Source organism: Pongo pygmaeus, chromosome 6, assembly GCF_028885625.2.
Source record: "Pongo pygmaeus isolate AG05252 chromosome 6, NHGRI_mPonPyg2-v2.0_pri, whole genome shotgun sequence".
In the NCBI taxonomy this organism is placed as follows: Eukaryota; Metazoa; Chordata; class Mammalia; order Primates; family Hominidae; genus Pongo; species Pongo pygmaeus.
In genome coordinates, this window is record NC_072379.2 from 86,875,836 (window position 1) to 86,899,455 (window position 23,620).

The 23,620-nt window shown below is 41.3% G+C and overlaps 1 protein-coding gene across 7 annotated transcripts in view; it reads right to left on the reverse strand.

Annotated features, from left to right (window-relative positions):
• Positions 1–23,620, reverse strand: part of CDK14 (cyclin dependent kinase 14) — a 592,881-nt gene that overhangs the window by 140,890 nt on the left and 428,371 nt on the right. For all 7 annotated transcript variants that reach the window (XM_054495986.2, XM_063667603.1, XM_054495990.2 and 4 more), the window contains one exon: positions 12,658–12,721. In XM_054495986.2, the coding sequence (XP_054351961.1) occupies positions 12,658–12,721 (64 nt within the window). The remainder of the gene's footprint in view (positions 1–12,657; positions 12,722–23,620) is intronic.

Consider the following 23,620-nt stretch of genomic DNA (forward strand, 5'->3'; position numbering starts at 1 on the left):
GGGCTATGATTGTCTCCATGTTTTACATGGTGAAATGGTACAGAGACAATGACCAATTTGTCCACGTTACACAGCTCATAAGTGACAGAGCAGAGATGTGAACTTAGACAGTGTAGATCTGGAGTCTATGCTCCTAGTCACTATACCATGACACCCCTCTGGGTCTTAAATGGTAGAGACTTGAAGTGCTACCCAGATAATGCACAAAGCTAGTAGCAGAACAAACAGATCAAAACTCCTTGACCAGCAATGAAAAACATGCATAAGAACATGCACACAAACAAGATTCTCAACATTCCTCACTCCCAACTCTCTCTCCACCTGCTGTCAGAGTGCCTTACCTTTTTAAGTCTAGGAGAATAAATCTGTCTTTTGTTTACAGGGAATGATAAACACATGTCTTTCAAATTCTAGAAACCTTGAACAGATTAGTTATTCATTCCGTGCCTCAGTTTCCCCATATCTCAAATTGGGATAATAGCAGTACCTACTTCATAGTTACTAGGAATGTTCAATAAGAAAATGTATCTCAAGAGCTGATAAGTTCCTGACACATTAAAAAACACTCAATATCTGTTAGCTATTAATATTGCCACTGCAACTATTAATAATAATATACTTGAAAAACTGACCCTCTTGTACAGTTATATACTTCAGAAGGAGACATATGGTATATAGAAAGCAGTATTACTCCAGGGAGGGCAAATGCTTCATCTATCCTACATTACTACTTTTGAGGCAACAGTTAAACGAATAAAAATCACAAATATGTTGATGCTCTTCTAACTCCTGATATATAATCCTGTGATTCTAATACACTAGTGGAGAGTGAGGACTGGCATTCTGCGAGGATGTCAATTGTCCTCCTTTTTTACAGTTGAGAGATTATTAATTGGATTTACAAAGCTGGCTCTAAAGGCATGAGCATCTGTTTACATACATACTTATGTCCTTTTTAAACAATCTCCATTGGGAGTATTATTGTCTGTTAGCTACAAAGGTGCTCTCTGCCAGTGCTGCATGAAGGACAGCGCACGTGAAGGAAATCTTATCAGATCTTACGCCGGAGCGAATAATTTAGTCAGTTTAACATCCTGTTGGTCTGACTTTAACATTTTGGGGGTACAATAGTGCTTGCATCTTAAGTATTGGAAACGAAGGTTTTTTTTCATTCTCCTATATATTAGAATAAGAGTTATTATTCCATAGTCATGCATTTGTCTTGAAGGAGCCATGTGATAATGGCCTAAAAGGATTTTTTAAACAGCAAAAAATGAACTCACTTGTTTTAGCTAGGAGTAGCTGACAAGCCTAGGAGTCAGAACCTACTATGGGAGATGAGATTATTATTCAGCAAATAATCACTCCCTCCTCTCTTCCAACTTTCATGAGTGGATGATACTTCTCTGCCCCACTGACAGTTTGCGTGAACAGTGGTAATGACACAAACAGAGATTTGAAATGTGACTGTGGCATTAGGTCTGCTCTTTTGGGCCCTGCCTTTCACTGTAAGAAGAACGTTCTTCCATAGTTGCCACTGCAAAGAGGATTAGAGGGGTGTGGAACATCCCTGAACCCAACCTGCAGCTAGAAGCCCAGAAATGCAGGGCCCAGCCAACACCAGCTGAAACCCAGCTCACCACACAGGTGTAGTAATTGCCAGATACTTGGTGGGGTGTAGTACACCTTTGGGGTGGTTTGTTTTTGTGTCACAAAACAGTGTTTTCCTCACTGAGCTTCGGCTTTGTCCATCTGCCCTGTCTACCTTCCCTAGTAGGAGGACCTCCTGAGATAGCATCCATGAAAGCACTTGATACACAGGAAAGAGCTATGCAATGCAAACTAGCATTGCATAGCTTACAATTTTTGCCATTATTCTGTGTTTCTAAGAATTTTCAAATGCTGAAAAATTTATATGAATATTCAGATTACCGAACACCATGTTGTTCTCTGTGCTTCCAATACTTCCAGGCACCTAACAGAGAAAATCTTCATCCTACCCTTGTTTCAACCACTTAGTCACGAATCTCTCATAGTGGTGTGGAATCACTGCTCAAATTGGATAGCTGTGCAAGCTTTTGGCTTGGTGAAGTCCCACTTCTTCCCTAAAGATACAGTGTCCTATTCAAGGTACTGTGGTCAACACCCAACTTGAAGACAAGGGATAACGTTTTCTTGTTTTACATCCAAACTTCCAATCCCCTCATCTCCCTTCCTAAGATCTTGATTTTTAAAAAGTGTTTGGAAAGGGACCTAAAAGTTCAGGGTCAGGAGTTACAGAGGACTTTATACAATGCATAGATTCCTAGTTATATACTTGCCGGCATTAATTTGTGGGAAGGATAATCATAAAACATTAGGTTAAAAACTTAGGAAGGCAATTAAAAGTGTACGGCCAGTTTATGGAAATGCCACTGGTATCTAACAACTCAACCAAATGTTTTATTTTAAAAGAGATGACAGTTCTTTCAGTATCAAGTAAATTGTTCCTGTCTTCATTTAATTCTGCTATAAATTCTTAGGCTAAAAGTTTCATTCTTTTCTTCAATATGACTTTAACCAAATCATACAAATTGGACAGTATACAAGACTTTTAATACTCTTAGGTGGGTTGGAATTACTGAAGAGGTAAAGAAGTCTTTATATGGTGATGGGCCCTCTATATCAACTTTAGCGATATGAGGTATGAATAACTCCCAAAATGAATTTTACAAAATTCCAGGGAGTAGAACTAATAAAACCAGTTTATTTGGGATTTTAAAAAATAAGTCTGCTATCAGTAGAACTTCATTTTCCCTTGAAAATCTAATCTTATTACCTTTTTTTCTGGCATTTTCTAGACATTCTGCTAGTCTCCATCATTACTGATGCCCTCCCGTGAAAATAAATGTGAAATTCTTCAAGTACATCCAGACAAAGTACAGATCGTCCCTCCCTTGCACTGAAATGGGTTTACAACATTCCTACAGGGATTCCCCTCCTTAATCTACCTATTGTAGGGGAAATGAATTGCTAATTTTACATTTTTCAGTGATTATCAAGGTTTTTGGTTGTTTCTTTTTTATTTTTATTTCATATCATTGGCCATATCTATGACTTATTTTATATCAAATCCTTGGTCAGCTATGGACCTATGAGGAAAAATATCCTTCGTGTCTGTGGCATCACTGCTAACTGGTAGGAGAATAATTTCCCTGTGAGTTAGTACTTGCTTTTATAGACCCTTCTTGACCCAGGGCTGCAGGCAGAAATGACCAATCAAGAGGATTTCACACTTCAGATGAAACCTCTTTCCAGCTCTGAAATGAGTCTGTGACTTTTTGTAGCCTGTAGGTCTTTCTGAAAACATAAAGCATTGATTTCTTCCTCTCTTCAAAACCCTCTGATGATTCCACTCACACTTCAAGTAAAATCCTGACTCTTCACCTTGGCTTTCCAAGGACCTGTCCCCCTGAATTGTCTCTTGCTGCTCTCCCTGTGCTCACAGGCATAGGAAGTTGTGATTTGTCTATTATTAGTCCCCTCTCCAGCATGTGAGCTCTGCAAGAAAAAGGATTCATCTGCTTTGTTGACGACTGCATCTTTAGCACCCACAATACTGCCTGGCACCTAGTAAGCACTCAGTAGGAATCCAAGCTCATAAGCAGATGTAAAGCAGTTACTGCTGATGGAAACACCGACTCTCAACTTTAGCATCTGCTCTCCAGCAACCACCAGCGACCTCCCAGTATGGCTGGCTCAATCAGAAAGTGCAGTTTGCCCTTCCTGTCATGTTTACATATTTTACTTCCTTAGCTTTATAAACTTCCCATAGTTCATACATTTAGTAATTAACTGGCTTTTTCACTATGTGATTAAAGCAGCATTTATTTGTGGGAGGAGGGACAGCAAAGTTCACAAAGGTGATAGCTGATGGTGGGTGGAGAGAGCTCTAAATACCCTAAGGCTTGTGTCAAGCAGACCCACAAGGCTTTTAGCAATAAAATCTGAGATAAAAAGCAGATATTTATGTAATAATTTTTAAAGTCCATTTTAATAACCATCACATAGTTACAGCCCATACACCTGGACCTAACCCATAATCATTATAGTTGCTATCAATCATAAAAATAATTTAAAATTCCTGAGGTAAAGTGTAAAGAGTAAGTGGGAAAGGAGATAGCAGGCAGAGGACATGGTATAAATGGTAAAAAAAAAAAATATTATTTTGCAGTTACATGCCCCTAACAATTTAAAAGTACTTTTATATCAATTATGTCAGCTAGCTCAAATCTTCTTTAAAATAGGTAGAGTATAAATAACAAATATTGAAGGGAATGTAAAAATAGTTTATCTCATTTAATTTACATAGGAAGTCTGTAGGCTGGATGGAGCAGACACGATTTTTCTAGAAGAGTAAGGAAGGTATCTCAGCACTTCACAGGCCTCCCCTCACTGCAGGTGTGGTCTGTGCAAGGCAACATCATGGCACAAAGAGGTCCCCACACCAGTCTTCCTGCATGGAATATCCCACCCCGAAAACAATTTCTGCTGCATCCACAGCTTTCCTATCACCTTCTTAAAGACTCAGGAAAGGCCAAGAATGTCAATAAAGGCTAAGGGTTCAAACATCCTCACATCTGCACATGAGGAAAGTGGGCAGTTCCAATAGTATGTATTAAGGACTACACATCTGAGACTAAACATCTGCAGAGGACATTTTGGAGCTGAAGATTTATTGGAGGCATAGGTTTAAAGGGCAGAAGAATATGCCCATACCTAGCAAGTGGAGGGTGGATCGGGTATGTATAAGAAGACAGAGGTCTTTTCCAAGATGCCACAAGACAGAGTTGGGAAGAGCCTGACAATTCTCCTTCGTAGGTCTAGGTCTGTGGGCAGGGAAGCTCTCTTAAAGAGAGGAGGAGGCATCACTGAAAATGGCTTAGAGTTGAAAGACCTAGGTTTGAGTTTTGGCTCTGCTACAGCCTGGAGGGATGAGATCTCTGGGCAAGCGACACTATCTCTCTGAGCCTCAGTTTCCCAGTTTCTTCGTCTATAAATGGGATAACAATATTAGGAAAAAAGCATTATTATAATGCAGTTATTCTAACTATCAAATGAGATAATATATTAAAATGCTTTGTAAATAATAAAATATAGCATAAAATGTAAGGTGTTATCACCATGGTATTTTATTTCTGAAATGATTTACTTCCTCCCTCTGGAACAAAAAAGTGTGGATGTTTGGTTTTGGGGTCCCGGTCAGGCCAGAGAAGAGAAAGGACTTAAAGAGAAGGGTTTTTGTTTTTTTGTTTTTTTGCCTCATTACAAAGCCTTGATACAGCTAAGTCCATATGTAAACGTTCCCTTTAAGGTCAATGTGTCTGTAGGATTAGTTTTCAGCAGAGTGTGTTTAAAATATCACCATTCCCAAATTGCCTCCATGGCAAATTCCTTATATTATTTCATTCGTTGGGAGACAGTCCATTTTCTTCAAAGTTTCCTGAATCAAATGGTCTTTTCCATTGGCTAACTTTCCTTTAGAAATAATATAACCACTTCAGAAATAATATAACCACTTTAGAAATGCTCTATTCTCTTGCTTGATTTTGGAAAATACAATTATTTTATTCTAAATTTCATTACTTTTAATTGCTTCTGGTCTAGCAGCATTTTTTTCCTCACTGAACTTCACAGTGTATTCCTTTTTGAGCTCCTGAATAATCTGCCATTAAATAGTTTTTGAATGTCCCTTTTGTTGGAAGCATTTAAGAGATGAAAGTATCATACATGGAATCTACATGTTATTTCAGTGCTAAACCATTTTATACAAAGTGTTATTGGTGGTTTTGTGTAGATATTTTACCAAATACAGAGATCAGATCCTCTCTACTTCTCTGCTTTTTAAAATAGTCTAATTGTCAGTAAACTGTTCTTTAGAAGGGCAATGAGAAATTGTAATACACATTCAGTAGAACGCTATTTCATAATGAAAACTGGAAAACAAAAACACAAACACACTCAGGGAGTGAGACCCAGGGAGACCTGGAATCTACTTCCACCTCTGACACTAACGTTAGGGAAGTGCTTTAACATCTCTGGACCTCAGGTTCCTAACTTCACAAGAAGAAAGCCAGACTAGATGCTCTCTGGGGCTTCCTCTAGCTCAAACATTCACTTTGCTTAAGGCACAATCAAACACCACTCACACTCTCAGCTCATGCAGCCCCAGGGTACTCTTTGACGGCTAGAAATTACAAAGCCTTGACAGAACTCTTCATCCATTACTCTGATTCTAGTGGTCTGGAGAACCACAAATGTCTACGTATATTCTGCCCTGATCTGGGGTTACCACAATTCTATGAAGCTTAAACAACCCCTCAAACATGCATGCAAGATGCATCTTTTAAAAATGATAAGTCTGTCTTATAACAACAAAAAAATGGCACTGTGACTTTAGTGGAGACGTATGAACCACAGCACCTGTCGATGGGATGTAGCAGGGGGTAAACCTGGTAGGAGAAAGTGATCCTGGGATTCACACAGGGGAGCCTCTCATTATCCCAGGAGGAATTTATAGCAGAGAGCCTTATGCAAAGGCCTCCTGTTAGTGAATAACTATGAACTCGTGAAAAGGAATATGACTTATTTTTACAGTAGACTCTCACTTTGTGTTAGAGCATGGGTTTGCCTGTGATGAATCTTACCCCAAGTTATGGAATTACTGAAGTACTGAGAACACCACAGCACAACCTCTCACCTCAAGACTTTCCCACAGCAAGCACCCTGAACACAGTAACAAAAGGAGACACTCTGGAATGAGACAGCGAGGGAGAGACAAGGAGACCTACTTTTAAAAGACCATTAACCACGGAACCGTGAGGGTAAGGGAAAAGAAACAGGAAGGTAATCGGGTTCAAAAAAGAAACAAGCCCATTTTCCATTTCTTTTAAGAGAAATTTAAATAGAAGTAAATGACGGAAAAACAGCAGCTTCCAAGGTTAGACTCTGATATAGTTTGGATGTCTGTCCCCTCCAAATCTCATGTTGAAATGTGATCCCCAATGTTGGAGGTGAGGCCTGGTGGGAAGGGTTTGGGTCAAGGGGGCGGATCCCTCATGAATAACTCAGTGTCTTCTCCAGGATAATGAGTGAGTTCTTGCTCTATTAATTCAGGTGAGAGATCTGGTTGTTAAAAAGAGTCTTGTACTGGTGTAATATTGTAATATTGGTGTGTATTGGTGTACATATTTTCCCAGAGATCAGATCTTCTCTACTTTTCTGCTTTTTAAAATAGTCTAATTGTCAGTAAACTGTTCTTTAGAAGGACAATGAGAAATTGTGATGCACATTCAATAGAATGCTATTTCATAATGGAGGCTGGAAAACAAAAACAAAAGCAAAAGCACGCTCGACTAAGACCCACGGAGACCTGGGATCTACTTTTACCTCTGACACTAACTTTAGGGAAGTCCTCTCTTCTCTTTCGCTCCCTCTTCTACCATGTGACATGCATGCTCCCCCTTCACCTTCTCCTGATTGGAAGCTTCTTGAGGCCCCCACCAGAAGCACATGCTGGTGTCATGCTTCTTGTACAGCCTGCAGATCCTGGAGCCAACTGAATCTCTTTTCTTTGTAAATTACCCAGTCTCATGAATTCCTGTATAGCAACACAAATGAGACTTACACAGACTCCTTACTGTATGTAACATACACATACTTTATAATATATAATACCATTGTGACCTGTTGTAGTTGCCTGGTTGCTGTGGGAATATGCTGAGCTTAAGAAGTTTTGTGTAAGCACAGAAGAAGGTATACAGGTTATATAGTAAAGAATAAAGTTCAGTTTTTAACTAATTGTTCTTTCACTATTTCAATAATTATTTAAAAAATGTTTCTCGCCGGGTGCAGTGGCTCACGCCTGTAATCCCAGCACTTTGGGAGGCCGAGGCGGGTGGCTCACGAGGTCAGGAGATTGAGACCATCCTGGCTAACACAGTGAAACCCCGTCTCTACTAAAAATACAAAAAATTAGCCGGGCATGGTGGTGGGTGCCTGTAGTCCCAGCTATTCGGAAGGCTGAGGCAGGAGAATGGCGTGAACCTGGGAGGAGGAGCTTGCAGTGAGCTGAGATTGAGCCATTGCACTCCAACCTGGGCAACACAGCGAGACTCCATCTCAAAAAAAAAAAGAAAAAAAAAAATGTTTCTCCATTTTTGTTACATATTTTTTTTTCCAAGGGAAAACCATGTTGAGTTCTGGGCTAATCATAGGAGTTGAAAAGGGGAGGTCATTTTATTCACAGTACATTTCATCGCCTCTCCCCTGGATTCCTGTTATAGCCTCCTAAGGGGTCCTCCTGCTTCTTCTCTGGCCCCCAATTCTCAGTATAATAGCTGGGGTGGTCTTACTAAAACATAAACCAGCTCCTTACTGCCTTGTTCAAAATCTTCTAGAGCTTTCTATCTCACTCAGATCAATGGTAAAGGACTCAGGGTATCCCTCAAGGCCCCACGTGATCTGTGACTTCATTATCAGCCCTCCACTCCTCCCCATTCAGGGCATTGGTGCTTGCTTTTGTCTCTGCCTGAAGAGTTCTTCCCTCAAATATCTTCTTGGCTCTGTCTCTCATATTCTTCAGTCAAATGTCTTCTTTTCAGAGAGGCCTTCCTTGATCACCCTATTTAAACTGTAAATCACCCCCTTTCCCAGAACTTCCTGAACCAGTTTCTTGCTCTATTTTCTTCCATAGTACTTATCACCACTCAATATACGATATATTTCACTTACTATATGTTTCTCCCTGTAAGGATCATTTGCTTTTGGTTCAATGCAACATCTCCAGTCCCTAGACATACAAGTGGTGCTCAGGAAATATTGCTGAAATAATAAGTGTATTTAACTTATTTCATAGACATTAACTAAAAAAGTAAGTTATTTAAAAAATAACTACTAGGAAATTAGGTTAGCATATGTTAAAACCAAGAGATTTATTCATGGCCTAGATCATAGCCATAAAGCAATACACTTGAAAACTCAAACTAGTTTTTCTTACACAGATACACATATATGAATTTGTACATACACCTATAACAGAAATAGGTCTTTAAAAAAATTGTGGTCAGGCACAGTGGTTCATACCTGTAATCCCAGCACTTTAGGAGGCTGAGGTGGGAGAATCACTTGAGACCAAGAGTTCAAGACTGGCCTGGCCAAAATAACAAGACTTTGTCTCTATTTTTGTTTTTAAATCATAACTCCACTATTCTAAAAACACCATGGGCTTTTCTTCTCAAGGCAAAACTTATTCAGTTAGGCAAGTCAAGGAAGACAAGAGAGCATAAGACAAGGATTATTTTCAAAATTGCTTAAAAATTAGAAAGGATCATTTTTCAAATCTCAAAGAAGTAAAAGTTTTTCATGGACAAAGGGATAATTTCTCTTAAATATAAAGAACTCAGCCAGGCATGGCAGCTCACGTCTGTAATCCCAGCACTTTGGGAGGCAAAGGTGGGAGGATTGCTTGAGCCCAGAGTTCAAGACCATCCCTGGCAACATAGCAAGACCCCTATCTCTACAAAATATTTTTTAAAAAAAGCCAGACATTAGTGACATCACCTATAGTTAGTCCCAGCTACCTGAGAGGCTGAGCAGGGAGGATCACTTGAACCTGGAAGGTTGAGGCTGCAGTGAGTTGTAATCGTACCACTGTAGTCTCACCTGGGCAGCATCGCTAAAAATAAAATAATAAAATAAAATATAAAGAACTTCTAGAAATAGGTTTAAAAAAATACAACTCAACTGTAAATTGGCCAAAAGATAAAAAGAATTCAGAGAAAAGGAAATACAAATGATCTTGAAACATATCAAAAGATGCTCAACTTCATCACAAGACACATGCAAATTAAAACTTTACTGAAATTCCTTTTGTCATCTAACTGGCAAAATCCAAAAGTTTGGTCACATAGCATAGAGAGGAGAAGCAGCTGTGGGAAGAAGTATTCTCCTGCATTCTGGCAACAGAGACAACAGATACTACCCCTTTGGACAACAGTTTGATGAAAGTGGTCAAAATTACAATTGTCTATACTTGTTGGCTCTTTATCCTTATTTCTCCTAATTTATCCTTCAGATATATTTGCATATATGCAATGTGTATGTATAGGCACAAGGTTACTCAATGCATTAATATTTATAATAGCAAAGCACTGGAAACAACCCAACTGTCCCTAATTAGGGAATGGGTTAAATCCAGAAAACAATGGTGCTCTATGAGACAAGAGGGACACCACATTGGCCTCCTCCTTGCAGTGACATGAGAAGATCAATGAGATGCATTAATGAGAAAAATAGGATGAGGAATTGTGTTTAATATGAGAAAAGTAAAAATTAATATTAATTTCTTACATTTACATAAAGGAAAGAAACATAAGAATATACTGGGGGCCTGTGGTGGGGTCAGTGGTTCAGGGTAAGTTGGCAGAGGGGAGGCGGCTCTACACTACGCTCCTTCTTCCTATTGCTTGATATTTTTAATTGCTTAAATTTATTATCTACTAGAAAATTAAGCAAAGTTTGTCCTTATGTCTCAGATTACCTTTTCCAGACTCTCTAGGGCACACTTCGGGGTAAATCAAGGAGCTGGAGAGTGGAGTTGGGACAGATGGACCCTAGCACTGATATTTTCCTTTTTGGGCTTGTATATTTTCTTCCCCAGGACTATGAGATCTATGAGGTCAGGGACTGGGGCTCCCCTGGATGGTCTGGTTAAGTGCTGCTTGGAAGGACTTGGAAATTTGTTTCCTTTGACTCAGTCTATTGTTGTGTCTCCTCTTGACTCCTCTCAAGCAAACTCAGGAAACACTTATGTGCTATGGTTCACAGCCCTGAGCTTTGCCTGGAATAACCTTCTTGCTCATCACCACCCATGCTTTCCACCATCTTCATATGTTATTTTTCTGTTTCCCCATTACCTTCTATGCATTATGTGTCTGTTGTGGGGCTTACACATAATGTTAATAACTTAAACATAAATATTCTAGTTTGTATATGCCCATCAGAGGAGTCATATACATAATGTCTGTTTTAACATTCAATACGATCAAGTGCAACAAACATTTATTGAACACCACATACGTACAATGAACAGTCCCTGGTGTCATGAAGTTCAAAATCTGTTAGCTTAATGGGTACCACATCCTAGTACTTTCCAAAATACAACTAATAAATGCTTTTGTATGTTGTTGATGAAGATAAATTCTATTCCCACCAAAACACAAAAATTACTCCATGTTTTCTAATCCAGAAACTACGCAGGCCAAATGATTTCATCTTAATTGTTCCTTTTTTCATCTAACTTTATTCATTTCAAATCTTTTTAAAGTCTCTTGTTTCATTTGCCTAGGACTTAAAATTTTAGGTCCTAACACACGGAAGTTAACCTTCTTTAAGAGCCCACAATTGGATCGTTTATAAAGAACTGTGTTCTTCACTCCATTAAGAACACGTGGATCAGTTGGAGGATGCCTCTTAGTTGCTTAAAAAAGAAAGTCAGTCCATCTAAAATTGTTAGGTTTCTATAGTCTTTCAGAACATAGAAGTCATTTAGAATTTCCAGTAAAAGTACAAAGAGTCTTTAGGGCAGTTGAAGAAGATAAAAGAATTCTGAACACACTGCACACTTTCAGAAGAAAAATATTAAGAGTAAAAATAGTTTCCCAACTCAGTCATTCTTTGGAACTGATAATTTATTCCTGATGGTTCCCCAAAAGAGGGGAAGAGAAGCAAAATAATATACTTGGCTCCTCTAACAGATATTATTCATAGCTTTTTTCCCTCACAGGATAATAGACTATTAGAGCTTCTATAAAATCCCTTTCAGTAATTTAATGGTGGGTCTGCATTTTGTAAGCCATGTTTTATAACTGAGAAAAGAAAAAAAAACACAACAACCAACAAGAGAATCATTTTACAATAATTCATTCCACTGATTTTATTAAATTTTTAATTCCACACCTTTCCCTTCTCTTATAAAAATCAGACCATGTTTGAGATTCATCTGTTAAGTGTAATTATTAAAACAAAGTTTCACGCCTGCCACCTACTGGTGAAAAAAAAGGACAACTTATTTTAAAAGTTCATATTTCTTTCAGATTTTTCAGTGTTTAGGTTTAAATATTTTACATGAAAACATAATGAATGCTGTACAATAGAACATTCAGAACATCTTACATGTTTAAACTCAAATTATAGACCATATATTTACTAGTTTTGTAAAAAAATAAAAATACGATTTTTCCTTTTTACAACTTAATACTTTTCCTGGTCACTTACTACAAGAAGTGACACAGATGGATTACAGCACCCCAATTTAAATTTTGTTTTTACAGACATGGATGCTAGTCTAACTGACGATGAAATTAATGGTTACTGCAAGATCAACTAGTCAAATAAAATAAAGTATATATGGTGAAAATCATCAGGGATGTCTTTAACTCTGTCTTCACAGACAAATAATTTGTGAAAACAAAAGGACAATTCCATTAATAGACAAAGTACACAATGGCAAAAGTAACCAGAATTTTTCAAGATGGTATATTGCTTGAGAGGGAACATTTATATACTCACCTTTTGCATACAGGAAGCACCTAGTCATCTGTAATTAATGAAACATACCTGGCTTAAAATGTGGTAAAGAATGAACTCCAGGCCATGTGTCCTCATTTGGCGTTCCAAGAACCTAGTGGAGAGCAGGAAATTGTGGAAACAGCCTTATTATTTCCAAAGCACTCAAAATTCTCAAATGTAGAAAAATAGTACACTACATATTATGAAACTCTGGTATTTTTTTTTCCATTATCGTGTGCCAGAAATTTTATTTCAGTAAAAACAAACCCAGCTAAAGAGCCACCCAAGATGAATCTCTGTGTTATAACAAATACAGCTGAATGTGGTAAGACAAGTTAAATCTGCTATATTTTATCAAGTCCAAACTTAATAAGTAGGCTAAGGAATCAAACAATGAGCTGTCATCTTCATGCTGCTGAATGAAGTTTGTATGTGTCCCTCATGATTCTTTCATGAGCTTTTGTCTTTCACTCCAGTATCACACGTCTCATCATTTAACAGTTCCAACAATTCTTCCATTTCTACTCCACATCCTCTGTCTGAGCATCATAATGTTTCAAAGAGGCAGGGTCGACAGCTTAGAATGCTCAAATTCTCTCATTACAGTTAAAATCTGTAATTACATGATTTATAGTTTCCTTTTGCCAAAGTACTGTTCCTTCTACATGTTTTCCTTTTTCTATCCATATGTCTACCTTCTTTCTCCATCTGATTTTTCTATCACTACAATGTTTGATCTGGGGAAAGGAATTCATGGGCAATTCCAGCTCACATGTAACTGGGCACATTCCATTGGAATATTCTGTTGCATGATCCATGGCTCTTACACTCAATGATCACGGCAAATCACTGACTGAGAGCAGAGTTTCAGGGTTAAGAACCTAGAAAGGGGAGATTCAGGGTTAAGAGGCCAGGCTCTGAAGACACCTTGAGTTCAAATCCTTGCTCCCCTGTTTACCAGCCATGTAAGCTTGGGCCGAGAAATAACCCCACTGAGCTCCAATTTCCTCATCTGTAAACTGGAGGGTGTTAACGGCATCTACCTCAATTGTGTGGAGAACGCTACCTGGCACATAGCACTATGTCAGTATTAGATATTACTCAAAGAGCCCACAGAAAACTGGGTCTGTTCAGATCAGGGAGGCTCCAGCCATGTGGGAAAATTTAGACTGCCCACTTTTTCCACAGGGACTCTATGTTCAAGGGAGTGCCAGATGGTGTCATTCCAATTATATTGGATAAATGGATAGACAAACAGGTTAGAAAGGGCAAGAGATAAAGCTGGAAAACAGCAGAGGAGAAGGACCACTAGATATTATGAGAGGTGTAAACCAAAAATAAAATTATAAGCCCTTCAACCATCTGAATGGACCCCTCCTCTCAGCGAAAGGCATTCTCAAGTTAACCTGAAAAACCAGTTCAGGCCATGATGGGGAAGGGGAGCTGGACATGCCTCATTATATCCGCCTCCTTTTTGGAATTCAGGCACAGCTGACCAGCAGAAACATCAACACAGGCCTTAAGACTGACAGGACAGACTTTGTAAGTCTGTAAATGTAAGAAACATTTACATTCTATTGTCTCTGAAGCCTGCTACCTGGAGGCTTCATCTGCGTGATAAAGCCTTGGTCTCCACCCTTTTAGCAACCCCTTTTGGTAACTCAGACATTCCTTTCTATTGATTCCAGGTCTTTAGGTAATAACTTTTTCAAGCAATTGCCAATCAGAAAATCCTTGAATCCACCTATGACCTAGAAGCTCCCACGTCCAGTTGTCCTGCCTTTCTGGACTGAACCAATATACATCTTACATGTATTGATTGATGTCCTATGTCTCGCTAAAATGCATAAAACCCAGCTGCAGCCTGACAACCTTGGGCACATGTTCTCAAGATCTCCTGAGGGCTGTGTCATGGGCCATTGGTCACTCATATTTGGCTCAGAATAAATCTCTTCAAATATTTTACAGAGTTTGACTCTGTCAACAGAGGAAATGAAGCATATTCACTTTATCTGAGGATTTGTAGGCACTACTAGGCAATAAGGTAATACAAGGCTCAAATTGTTCACGCATTTATTTACTAGTGGGTGACATGGCAGTGATGTCAAAGAGTGGCACATACACAGTAAGTGCCAAACTCCCTGCTTCCTACTCTGGTGAATCAGGATTAAATACATGTATTTATGTTCCTGGCTGAAACATGAATCCAGCATCAACAAATGAGAAAATAAAAATTCTTTTAAGACTCATACTTGGTTACTTTTTCCAGCACTAATTAATACTAACATCAATAGATAGATCTACACAAACTAGGTCACATTACTGATGGGCTGGATGACGAGGGGGAAAGAGGCAGGCAAGAGGGCTGGAAGAGTTGTAACATGAGAAAAGAGACAAAAGCATTGTCTGACATAAACGATTATGATAACAGTGTCTGCAAAAGGCATTTCTCCCTTTATTTTCAATAATTCCAACCATTATTTCAAGAGGAGACAAGTTTGCAGGCAGCACATACAGCTAATCTGGAAATGCTCCACTTTGTTCTCACTAAAATTTGCATCAAGGACAAAGGAGTTCAACAGTACTAAACTTTAGCAACAAAAGGGAGAAAATGTCAGCTCAAAAGCACAATTTGAACACAGCCAATCTGTCACATGTGAAAACAGACCCTATGGAAGTTTTATAAACAATGAAAAGTCCAGCCAGAATCTGAGCCCTGTTCTCTTGCTCCTAATAAAGTACAATTGTTTTCCTGGCTGCCTCTGTTTCTACAATGCTTGCGTTAGCAAAACTTTTTTGTAGACATTATCTTCATCCATATCCAGTGTTCTGTTTCAAAGTGATTATGAAATATTATGGTCATATCATAAAAATTACCAGGAAAGAAACAAATACATTAGACTTTTCTTTTTCAATTATAGGCTTAACTACTGAGATTCCAGACCTCAAACTGTCCTGTTTACATCCCTGAACCATTTACACAGAAAAGGCAAAGTGGGCAAAGGAAAAGAATAATTAAAAATTAATTTTGCTTCCTGTAAAAGCCGTTTTGGAAAAAACTGTCAGGCCTCCGAGTCCAGGCCAGGCCATCGCATCCCCTGTGACTTGCACGTATACATCCAGATGGCCTAAAGTAACTGAAGATCCACAAAAGAAGTAAAAACAGCCTTAACTGATGACATTCCACCATTGTGATTTGTTCTTGCCCCACCCTAACTGATCAATGTACTTTGTAATCTCCCCCACCCTTAAGAAGGTACTTTGTAGTCTCCCCCAACCTTAAGAAGGTTCTTTGTAATTCTCCCCACCCTTGAGAATGTACTTTGTGAGATCCACCCCTGCCCACCAGAGAACAACCCCCTTTGACTGTAATTTTCCATTACCTACCCAAATCCTATTAAACGGCCCCACCCTTATCTCCCTTTGCTGACTCTCTTTTCAGACTCAGCCTGCCTGCACCCAGGTGAAATAAACGGCCATGTTGCTGACACAAAGCCTGTTTGGTGGTCTCTTCACACGGACCCAAGTGAAATTTGGTGCAGTGACTCGGATCGGGGGACCTCCCTTGGGAGATCCCCTGTCCTCCTGCTCTTTGCTCCGTGAGAAAGATCCACCTATGACCTCAGGTCCTCAGACCGACCAGCCCAAGAAACATCTCACCAATTTCAAATCCGGTAAGCGGCCTCTTTTTACTCTCTTCTCCAACCTCCCTCACTATCCCTCAACCTCTTTCTCCTTTCAATCTTGGCGCCACACTTCAATCTCTCCCTTCTCTTAATTTCAATTCCTTTCATTTTCTGGTAGAGACAAAGGAGAGACGTTTTATCTGTGGACCCAAAACTCCGGCACCGGTCATGGACTGGGAAGGCAGCCTTCCCTTGGTGTTTGATCATTGCAGGGATGCCTCTCTGATTATACACCCACATTTCAAGGGTGTCAGACCACGCAGGGACGCCTGCCTTGGTCCTTCACCCTTAGTGGCAAGTCCCACTTTTCTGGGGAAGGGGCAAGTACCCCAACCCCTTCTCTCCTTGTCTCTACCCCTTCTCTGCTTTTCTGGGGGAGGGGCACGTACCCCTCAACCCCTTCTCCTTCACCCTTAGCGGCAAGTCCCACTCTTCTAGGGGACAAGAACCCCCAATCCCTTATTTCTGTGCCCCAACCTCTTATCTCTATGCCCCAACCTCTTATCTCTGCGCCCCAATCCCTTATTTCCATGCCCCAACCTCGTATCTCTGTGCCCCAATCCCTTATTTCCGTGCCCCAACCTCTTATATCTCTGTGCCCCAACCCCTTATTTCCATGCCCCAACCCCTTATTTCCATGCCCCGACCCCTTATTTCTGTGCCCTATCCCTTATTTCCACACCCTGACCTCTTATCTCTGCACCCCAACCCCTTTTCCCACTTTTTTGGAAGGTAAGAACCCCCGAACCCCTTCCCTCCGTGTCTCTACTCTCTCTTTTCTCTAGGCTTGCTTCCTTCACTATGGGCAACCTTCCACCCTCCATTCCCCCTTCTACTCCCTTGACCTGTGTTCTCAAAAACTTCAAACCTCTTCAACTCACACCCGACCTAAAACCTAAATGCCTTATTTTCTTCTGCAATGCCACTTGACCCCAATACAAACTCGACAGTAGTTCCAAATAGCCAGAAAATGGCACTTTGAATTTTTCCATCCTGCAAGATCTAAATAATTCTTGTCGTAAAATAGGCAAACGGTCTGAGGTGCCTGACGTCCAGGCATTCTTTCACACATCAGTCCCTTCCTAGTCTCTGTGCCCAGTGCAACTCGTCCCAAATCTTCCTTCTTTCCCTCCTGCCTGTCCCCTCAGTACCAATCCCAAGCGTCACTGAGTCTTTCTAATCTTCCTTTTCTACAGACCCATCTGACCTCTCCCTTCCTCCCAGGCTGCTCCTCGCCAGGCCAAGCTAGGTCCCAATTCTTCCTCAGCCTCTGCTCCTCCACCCTATAATCTTTTTATCACCTCCCCTCCTCACACCTGGTCTGGCTTACAGTTTCGTTCCGTGACTAGCCCTCCCCCTCCTGCCCAGCAATTTACTCTTAAAAAGGTGGCTGGAGCTAAAGGCATAGTCAAGGTTAATGCTCCTTTTTCTTTATCCCAAATCAGATAGCGTTTAGGCTTTTTCATCAAATATAAAAATCCAGCCCAGTTCATGACTCGTTTGGCAGCAACCCTGAGACACTTTATAGCCCTAGACCCTAAAAGGTCAAAAGGCCGTCTTATTCTCAAAATACATTTTATGACCCAATCTGCTCCCAACATTAAATAAAACTCCAAAAATTAAATTCCGGCCCTCAAACCCCACAACAGGATTTAATTAACCTCGCCTTCAAGGTGTACAACAACAGAAAAAGTTGCAATTCCTTGCCTCCACTGTGAGACAAACTCCAGCCACATCTCCAGCACACAAGAACTTCCAAACGCCTGAACAGCAGCAGCTAGGCATTCCTCCAGAACCTCCTCCCACAGGAGGTTGCTACACGTGCCGGAAATCTGGCCACTGGGCCAAGGAATGCCCGCAGCCCAGGATTCCTCCTAAGCCGTGTCCCATCTGTGTGAGACCCCACTGAAAATCGGACTGTTCAACTCACCTGGCAGCCACTCCCAGAGCCCCTGGAACTCTGGCCCAAGGCTCTCTGACTGACTCCTTCCCAGATCTTCTTGGCTTAGCGGCTGAAGACTGACACTGCCTGATCGCCTCAGAAGCCCCCTAGACCATCACGGATGCCGAGCTTCGGGTAACTCTCACAGTGGAAGGTAAGCCCGTCCCCTTCTTAATCAATACGGAGGCTACCCACTCCACATCACCTTCTTTTCAAGGGCCTGTTTCCCTTGCCTCCATAACTGTTGTGGGTATTGACAGCCAGGCTTCTAAACCTCTTAAAACTCCCCAACTCTGGTGCCAACTTAGACAATACTCTTTTAAGCACTCCTTTTTAGTTATCCCCACCTGCCCAGTTCCCTTATTAGGCTGAGACACCTTAACTAAATTATCTGCTTCCCTGACTATTCCTGGACTACAGCTGTATCTCATTGCCGCCCTTCTTCCCAATCCAAAGCCTCCTTTGCATCCTCCTTTTGTATCCCCCCACCTTAACCCACAAGTATAAGATACCTCTACTCCCTCCTTGGCAACCGATCATGCACCCCTTACCATCTCATTAAAACCTAATCACCCTTACCCCACTCAACGCCAATATCCCATCCCGCAGCACGCTTTAAGAAGATTAAAGCCTGTTATCACTCGCCTGCTACAGCATGGCCTTTTAAAGCCTATAAACTCTCCTTACAATTCCCCCATTTTACCTGTCCTAAAACCAGACAAGCCTTACAAGTTAGTTCAGGATCTATGCCTTATCAACCAAATTGTTTTGCCTATTCACCCTATGGTGCCAAACCCATATACTCTCCTATCCTCAATACCTCCCTCCACAATCCATTATTCTGTTCTAGATCTCAAACATGCTTTCTTTACTATTCCTTTGCACCCATCATCCCAGCCTCTCTTTGCTTTCACTTGGACTGACCCTGACACCCATCAGGCTCAGCAAATTACCTGGGCTGTACTGCCGCAAGGCTTCACAGACAGCCCCCATTACTTCAGTCAAGCCCAAATTTCATCCTCATCTGTTACCTATCTCAGCATAATTCTCATAAAAACACACGTGCTCTCCCTGCTGATCATGTCCGATTAATCTCCCAAACCTCAATCCCTTACAAAACAACAACTCCTTTCCTTCCTAGGCATGGTTAGTGTGGTCAGAATTCTTACACCAGAGCCAGGACCGCACCCTGTAGCCTTTCTGTCCAAACAACTTGACCTTACTGTTTTAGGCTGGCCATCATTGCTCTGTGCAGCCACTGCTGCTGCCCTAATACTTTTAGAGGCCCTCAAAATCACAAACTATGCTCAACTCACTCTCTACAGCTCTCATAATTTCCAAAATCTATTTTCTTCCTCAACCTGACACATATACTTTCTGCTCCCCGGCTCCTTCAGCTATACTCACTCTTTGTTGAATCTCCCACAATTACCGTTGTTCCTGGCCCAGACTTCAATCCGGCCTCCCACATTATTTCTGATACCACACCTGACCCCCAGGACTGTATCTCTCTGATCCACCTGACATTTACCCCATTTCCCCAGATTTCCTTCTTTCCTGTTCCTCACCCTGATCACGCTTGATTTATTGATGGCAGTTCCACCAGGCCTAATTGCCACACACCAGCAAAGGCAGGTTATGCTATAGTACAAGCCACTAGCCCGCCTCTTAGAACCTCTCATTTCCTTTCCATCGTGGAAATCTATCCTCAAGGAAATAACTTCTCAGTGTTCCATCTGCTATTCTACTACTCCTCAGGGATTATTCAGGCCCCCTCCCTTCCCTACACTTCAAGCTCGAGAATTTGCCCCACCCAGGACTGGCAAATTAGCTTTACTCAACATGCCCTGAGTCAGATAACTAAAATACCTCTTAGTCTAGGTAGATACTTTCACTGGATAGGTAGAGGCCTTTCCTACAGGGTCTGAGAAGGCCACCGCAGTCATTTCTTCCCTCCTGTCAGACATAATTCCTCAAGTTTAGCCTTCCCACCTCTATACAGTCTGATAACAGACCAGCCTTTATTAGTCAAATCGGCCAAGCAGTTTTTCAGGCTGTTAGTATTCAGTGAAACCTTTATATCCCTTACGGTCTTCCGTCTTCAAGAAAAGTAGAATGGACTAAAGGTCTTTCAAAAACACACCTCACCAAGCTCAGCCACCAATTTAAAAAGGACTGGACAATACTTTTACCACTTTCCCTTCTCAGAATTCAGGCCTGTCCTCGGAATGCCACAGGGTACAGCCCATTTAAGCTCCTGTATAGACGCTCCTTTTTATTAGGCCCCAGTCTCATTCCAGACACCAGACCAACTTAGACTGTGCCCCCCAAAAAAACTTGTCATCCCTACTATCTTCTGTCTAGTCATACTCCTATTCACCGTTCTCAACTACTCATACATGCCCTGCTCTTGTTTACACTGCCGGTTTACACCGTTTTTCCAAGCCATCACAGCTGATATCTCCTGGTGCTATCCCCAAACTGCCACTCTTAACTCTTGAAGTAAATAAATAATCTTTGCTGGCGGGACTATGCTGAATCTCCTTAGGCATTCTCTAATCAGATATCCTGAGTCGTCCCAATTCTTAGACCTTTTATACCTGTTTTTCTCCTTCTGTTATTCCATTTAGTTTCTCAATTCATCCAAAACCGTATCCAGGCCATCACCAATCATTCTATACGACAAATGTTTCTTCTAACATCCCCACAATATCACCCCTTACCACAAGACCTCCCTTCAGCTTAATCTCTCTCACTCTAGGTTCCTACGCCGCCCCTAATCCCGCTTGAAGCAGCCCTGAGAAACATAGCCCATTCTCTCTCCATACCACCCCCCAAAAATTTTCGCCGCCCCAACACTTCAACGCTATTTTGTTTTATTTTTCTTATTAATATAAGAAGGCAGGAATGTCAGGCCTCTGAGCCCAAGCCAAGCCATTGCATCCCCTGTGACTTGCACGTATATGCCCAGATGGCCTGAAGTAACTGAAGAATCACAAAAGAAGTGAATATGCCCTGCCCCACCTTAACTGATGACATTCCACCACAAAAGAAGTGTAAATGGCCGGTCCTTGCCTTAACTGATGACATTACCTTGTGAAAGTCCTTTTCCTGGCTCATCCTGGCTCAAAAAGCTCCCCCACTGAGCACCTTGTGACTCCCACTCCTGCCCGCCAGAGAACAAACCCCCTTTGACTGTAATTTTCCTTTACCTACCCAAATCCTATAAAACGGCCCCACCCTTATCTCCCTTCGCTGACTCTCTTTTCGGACTCAGCCCGCCTGCACCCAGGTGAAATAAACAGCCATGTTGCTCACACAAAGCCTGTTTGGTGGTCTCTTCACACGGACGCGCATGAAAATATTCTGCTGTTTAAAATCCACTTATACAGGGAAGAAGTTATTAGCTGAAATCAAGAATGCCAGAGATAAAGCAAGTTTGGGGGCTGAGGGCAATGAGTTTCGTTCTGGATCTATTAAACATTAGAAATGCCTGCAGGTCAAGATTGGGCAGCTGGAAATACAGGTCTGAATCTTGGGAGAGGAATTTCAGAGGGAGAAAAACATTTGGAACTCTTCAGCACACATATGGTAACAAACAGCAAATGCCAAAATGCAAGCTACAAAATGGTCTCACGTCCCTCTGTTCAGAAATATACAGTTGCCAGAAGTCTTTTCTGTGATTTCTTAGACTATTTAACATCTGTTAAAAAAAAATAATAATAAAGGACAAGCTCATCTTATCAGTGAAGGTCTACACCTCTGACCTTGAGGAACTAAGAGATCATGATGGCCCCATACTCACTCCTCCAGGTGTGCCTCTGCCCTGGCAGGTGTGGCCCAGGTTCTGCCCGTTATGTCAGCCTCTGTCAGGCAGAGAAGATACTGAGAAAAAGAGGGCCTCGTTGTGAAAATATCTACTCCAAATAATAGGAGAAAAGCAAATTCTAAACTTCTAGAGCTCAGAGTAACTCTGACAAACTAGTGTTTGTCAGGAATATTTACTTATCTTTCTAAACTATCACTAGTTCCACCAATTCTCTCACTTTCTAGTCTTTGCTTTTGCACAGGCCTCAGAGCTGCTAAACAGGAGTCCGTGGGCTTTTCCCTGAACACCTGTGATTTAAGTAGAACAAGACCTGCTAACGGTTCTTCCTGGGTCAAGGGGACCGAGAGGTCTCTAACAGAGACTACAGCGCAGAGGAATTCTGGCCTATGGGACACAAATAAAACCAGCTCACACAAGTGTGTCCTAATGAAGTGATATGGAAAGCACCAGATTCCCACTTCAAGACTTTAAGTTTTAGGGGCAGTACTACAGTGGCGATGAGGATTTTAAATGGACTCAGCTGTGGATTCTAAGGGACTGGAGAACAACCTAATAACTGAAGATTTTTAAGCTGCAACTCTGAAAGTCCACACATATAACATCTCTAAAATAATGATTGCTTCACAGCTGTACTACTTTTGGATCTGGAAGATTTTTTTCTAGCTCCTTAGTGAGAAGTCCTAAAAGAAACCTGTGAAGTGGCTCAGCAGAACTCAGCTGCAATATTATACACCCTGCTCTGGAACAGATGGTATGAAGTTCCCAGAAGAGCCAGAGAGAGAAAGCAGAACCTCCTAATTCTGATCCTGACTGTGGACTCTCCACCTGGAAAAACGATGATCAGGTGGAGACGCAGAGGAGCCACCTGGAGCTTGCACTGCCCCCGACAGCACAACGAATGTGCTGCAGACAGGGCAGGTGGAAGGCGAGGAGAAAGGTTTCAGGATCCAGTGGCCTCATGGGTGATGGTGAAAAGGAATTATTTTATTTTTCAAGATAGGATTTCATTCTGTTGTCCAGGCTGAACAGTGGTGTGACCATGGCTCACTGCAGCCTCAATCTCCCAGGCTCAAGTGATCCTCCCATCTCAGCCTCTTGAGTAGCTGGGATGACAGGCACACTCCACCCTATTCTACTAAATGTTTTATTTTTTGTAGAGATAGGGTCCCACTGTGTTGCCCAGGTTTGTACTCCTGGGCTCAAGTGATCCACCTGCCTCAGCCTCCCAAAGTTCTAGGACTACAGGCGTGAGCCACCACACCCAGCCAAGAAGGAAATTTTTTAAGAGGAGGACATAGTGATAGAAAAAGCAGAGGTTGAAAGGATGGAGTACATTAAGGGGAAGGGGAAAGATGCAAGTAAGAGGAGATTATAAGAGTGGCCAAGGACAGATGGAAATGACCAAAGAGAGCAAATTTCGGCATGGAAATCTTAAAAAATGCAAATTGCATACTTGAATCAAATATTCATTTCCTCTGTGTAGATAACTTCTAGAGTAGGCAAAGGATATCCCTAAAAACCAAAAAACTAGTAACAGCAGTGGTCTCTGGAAAG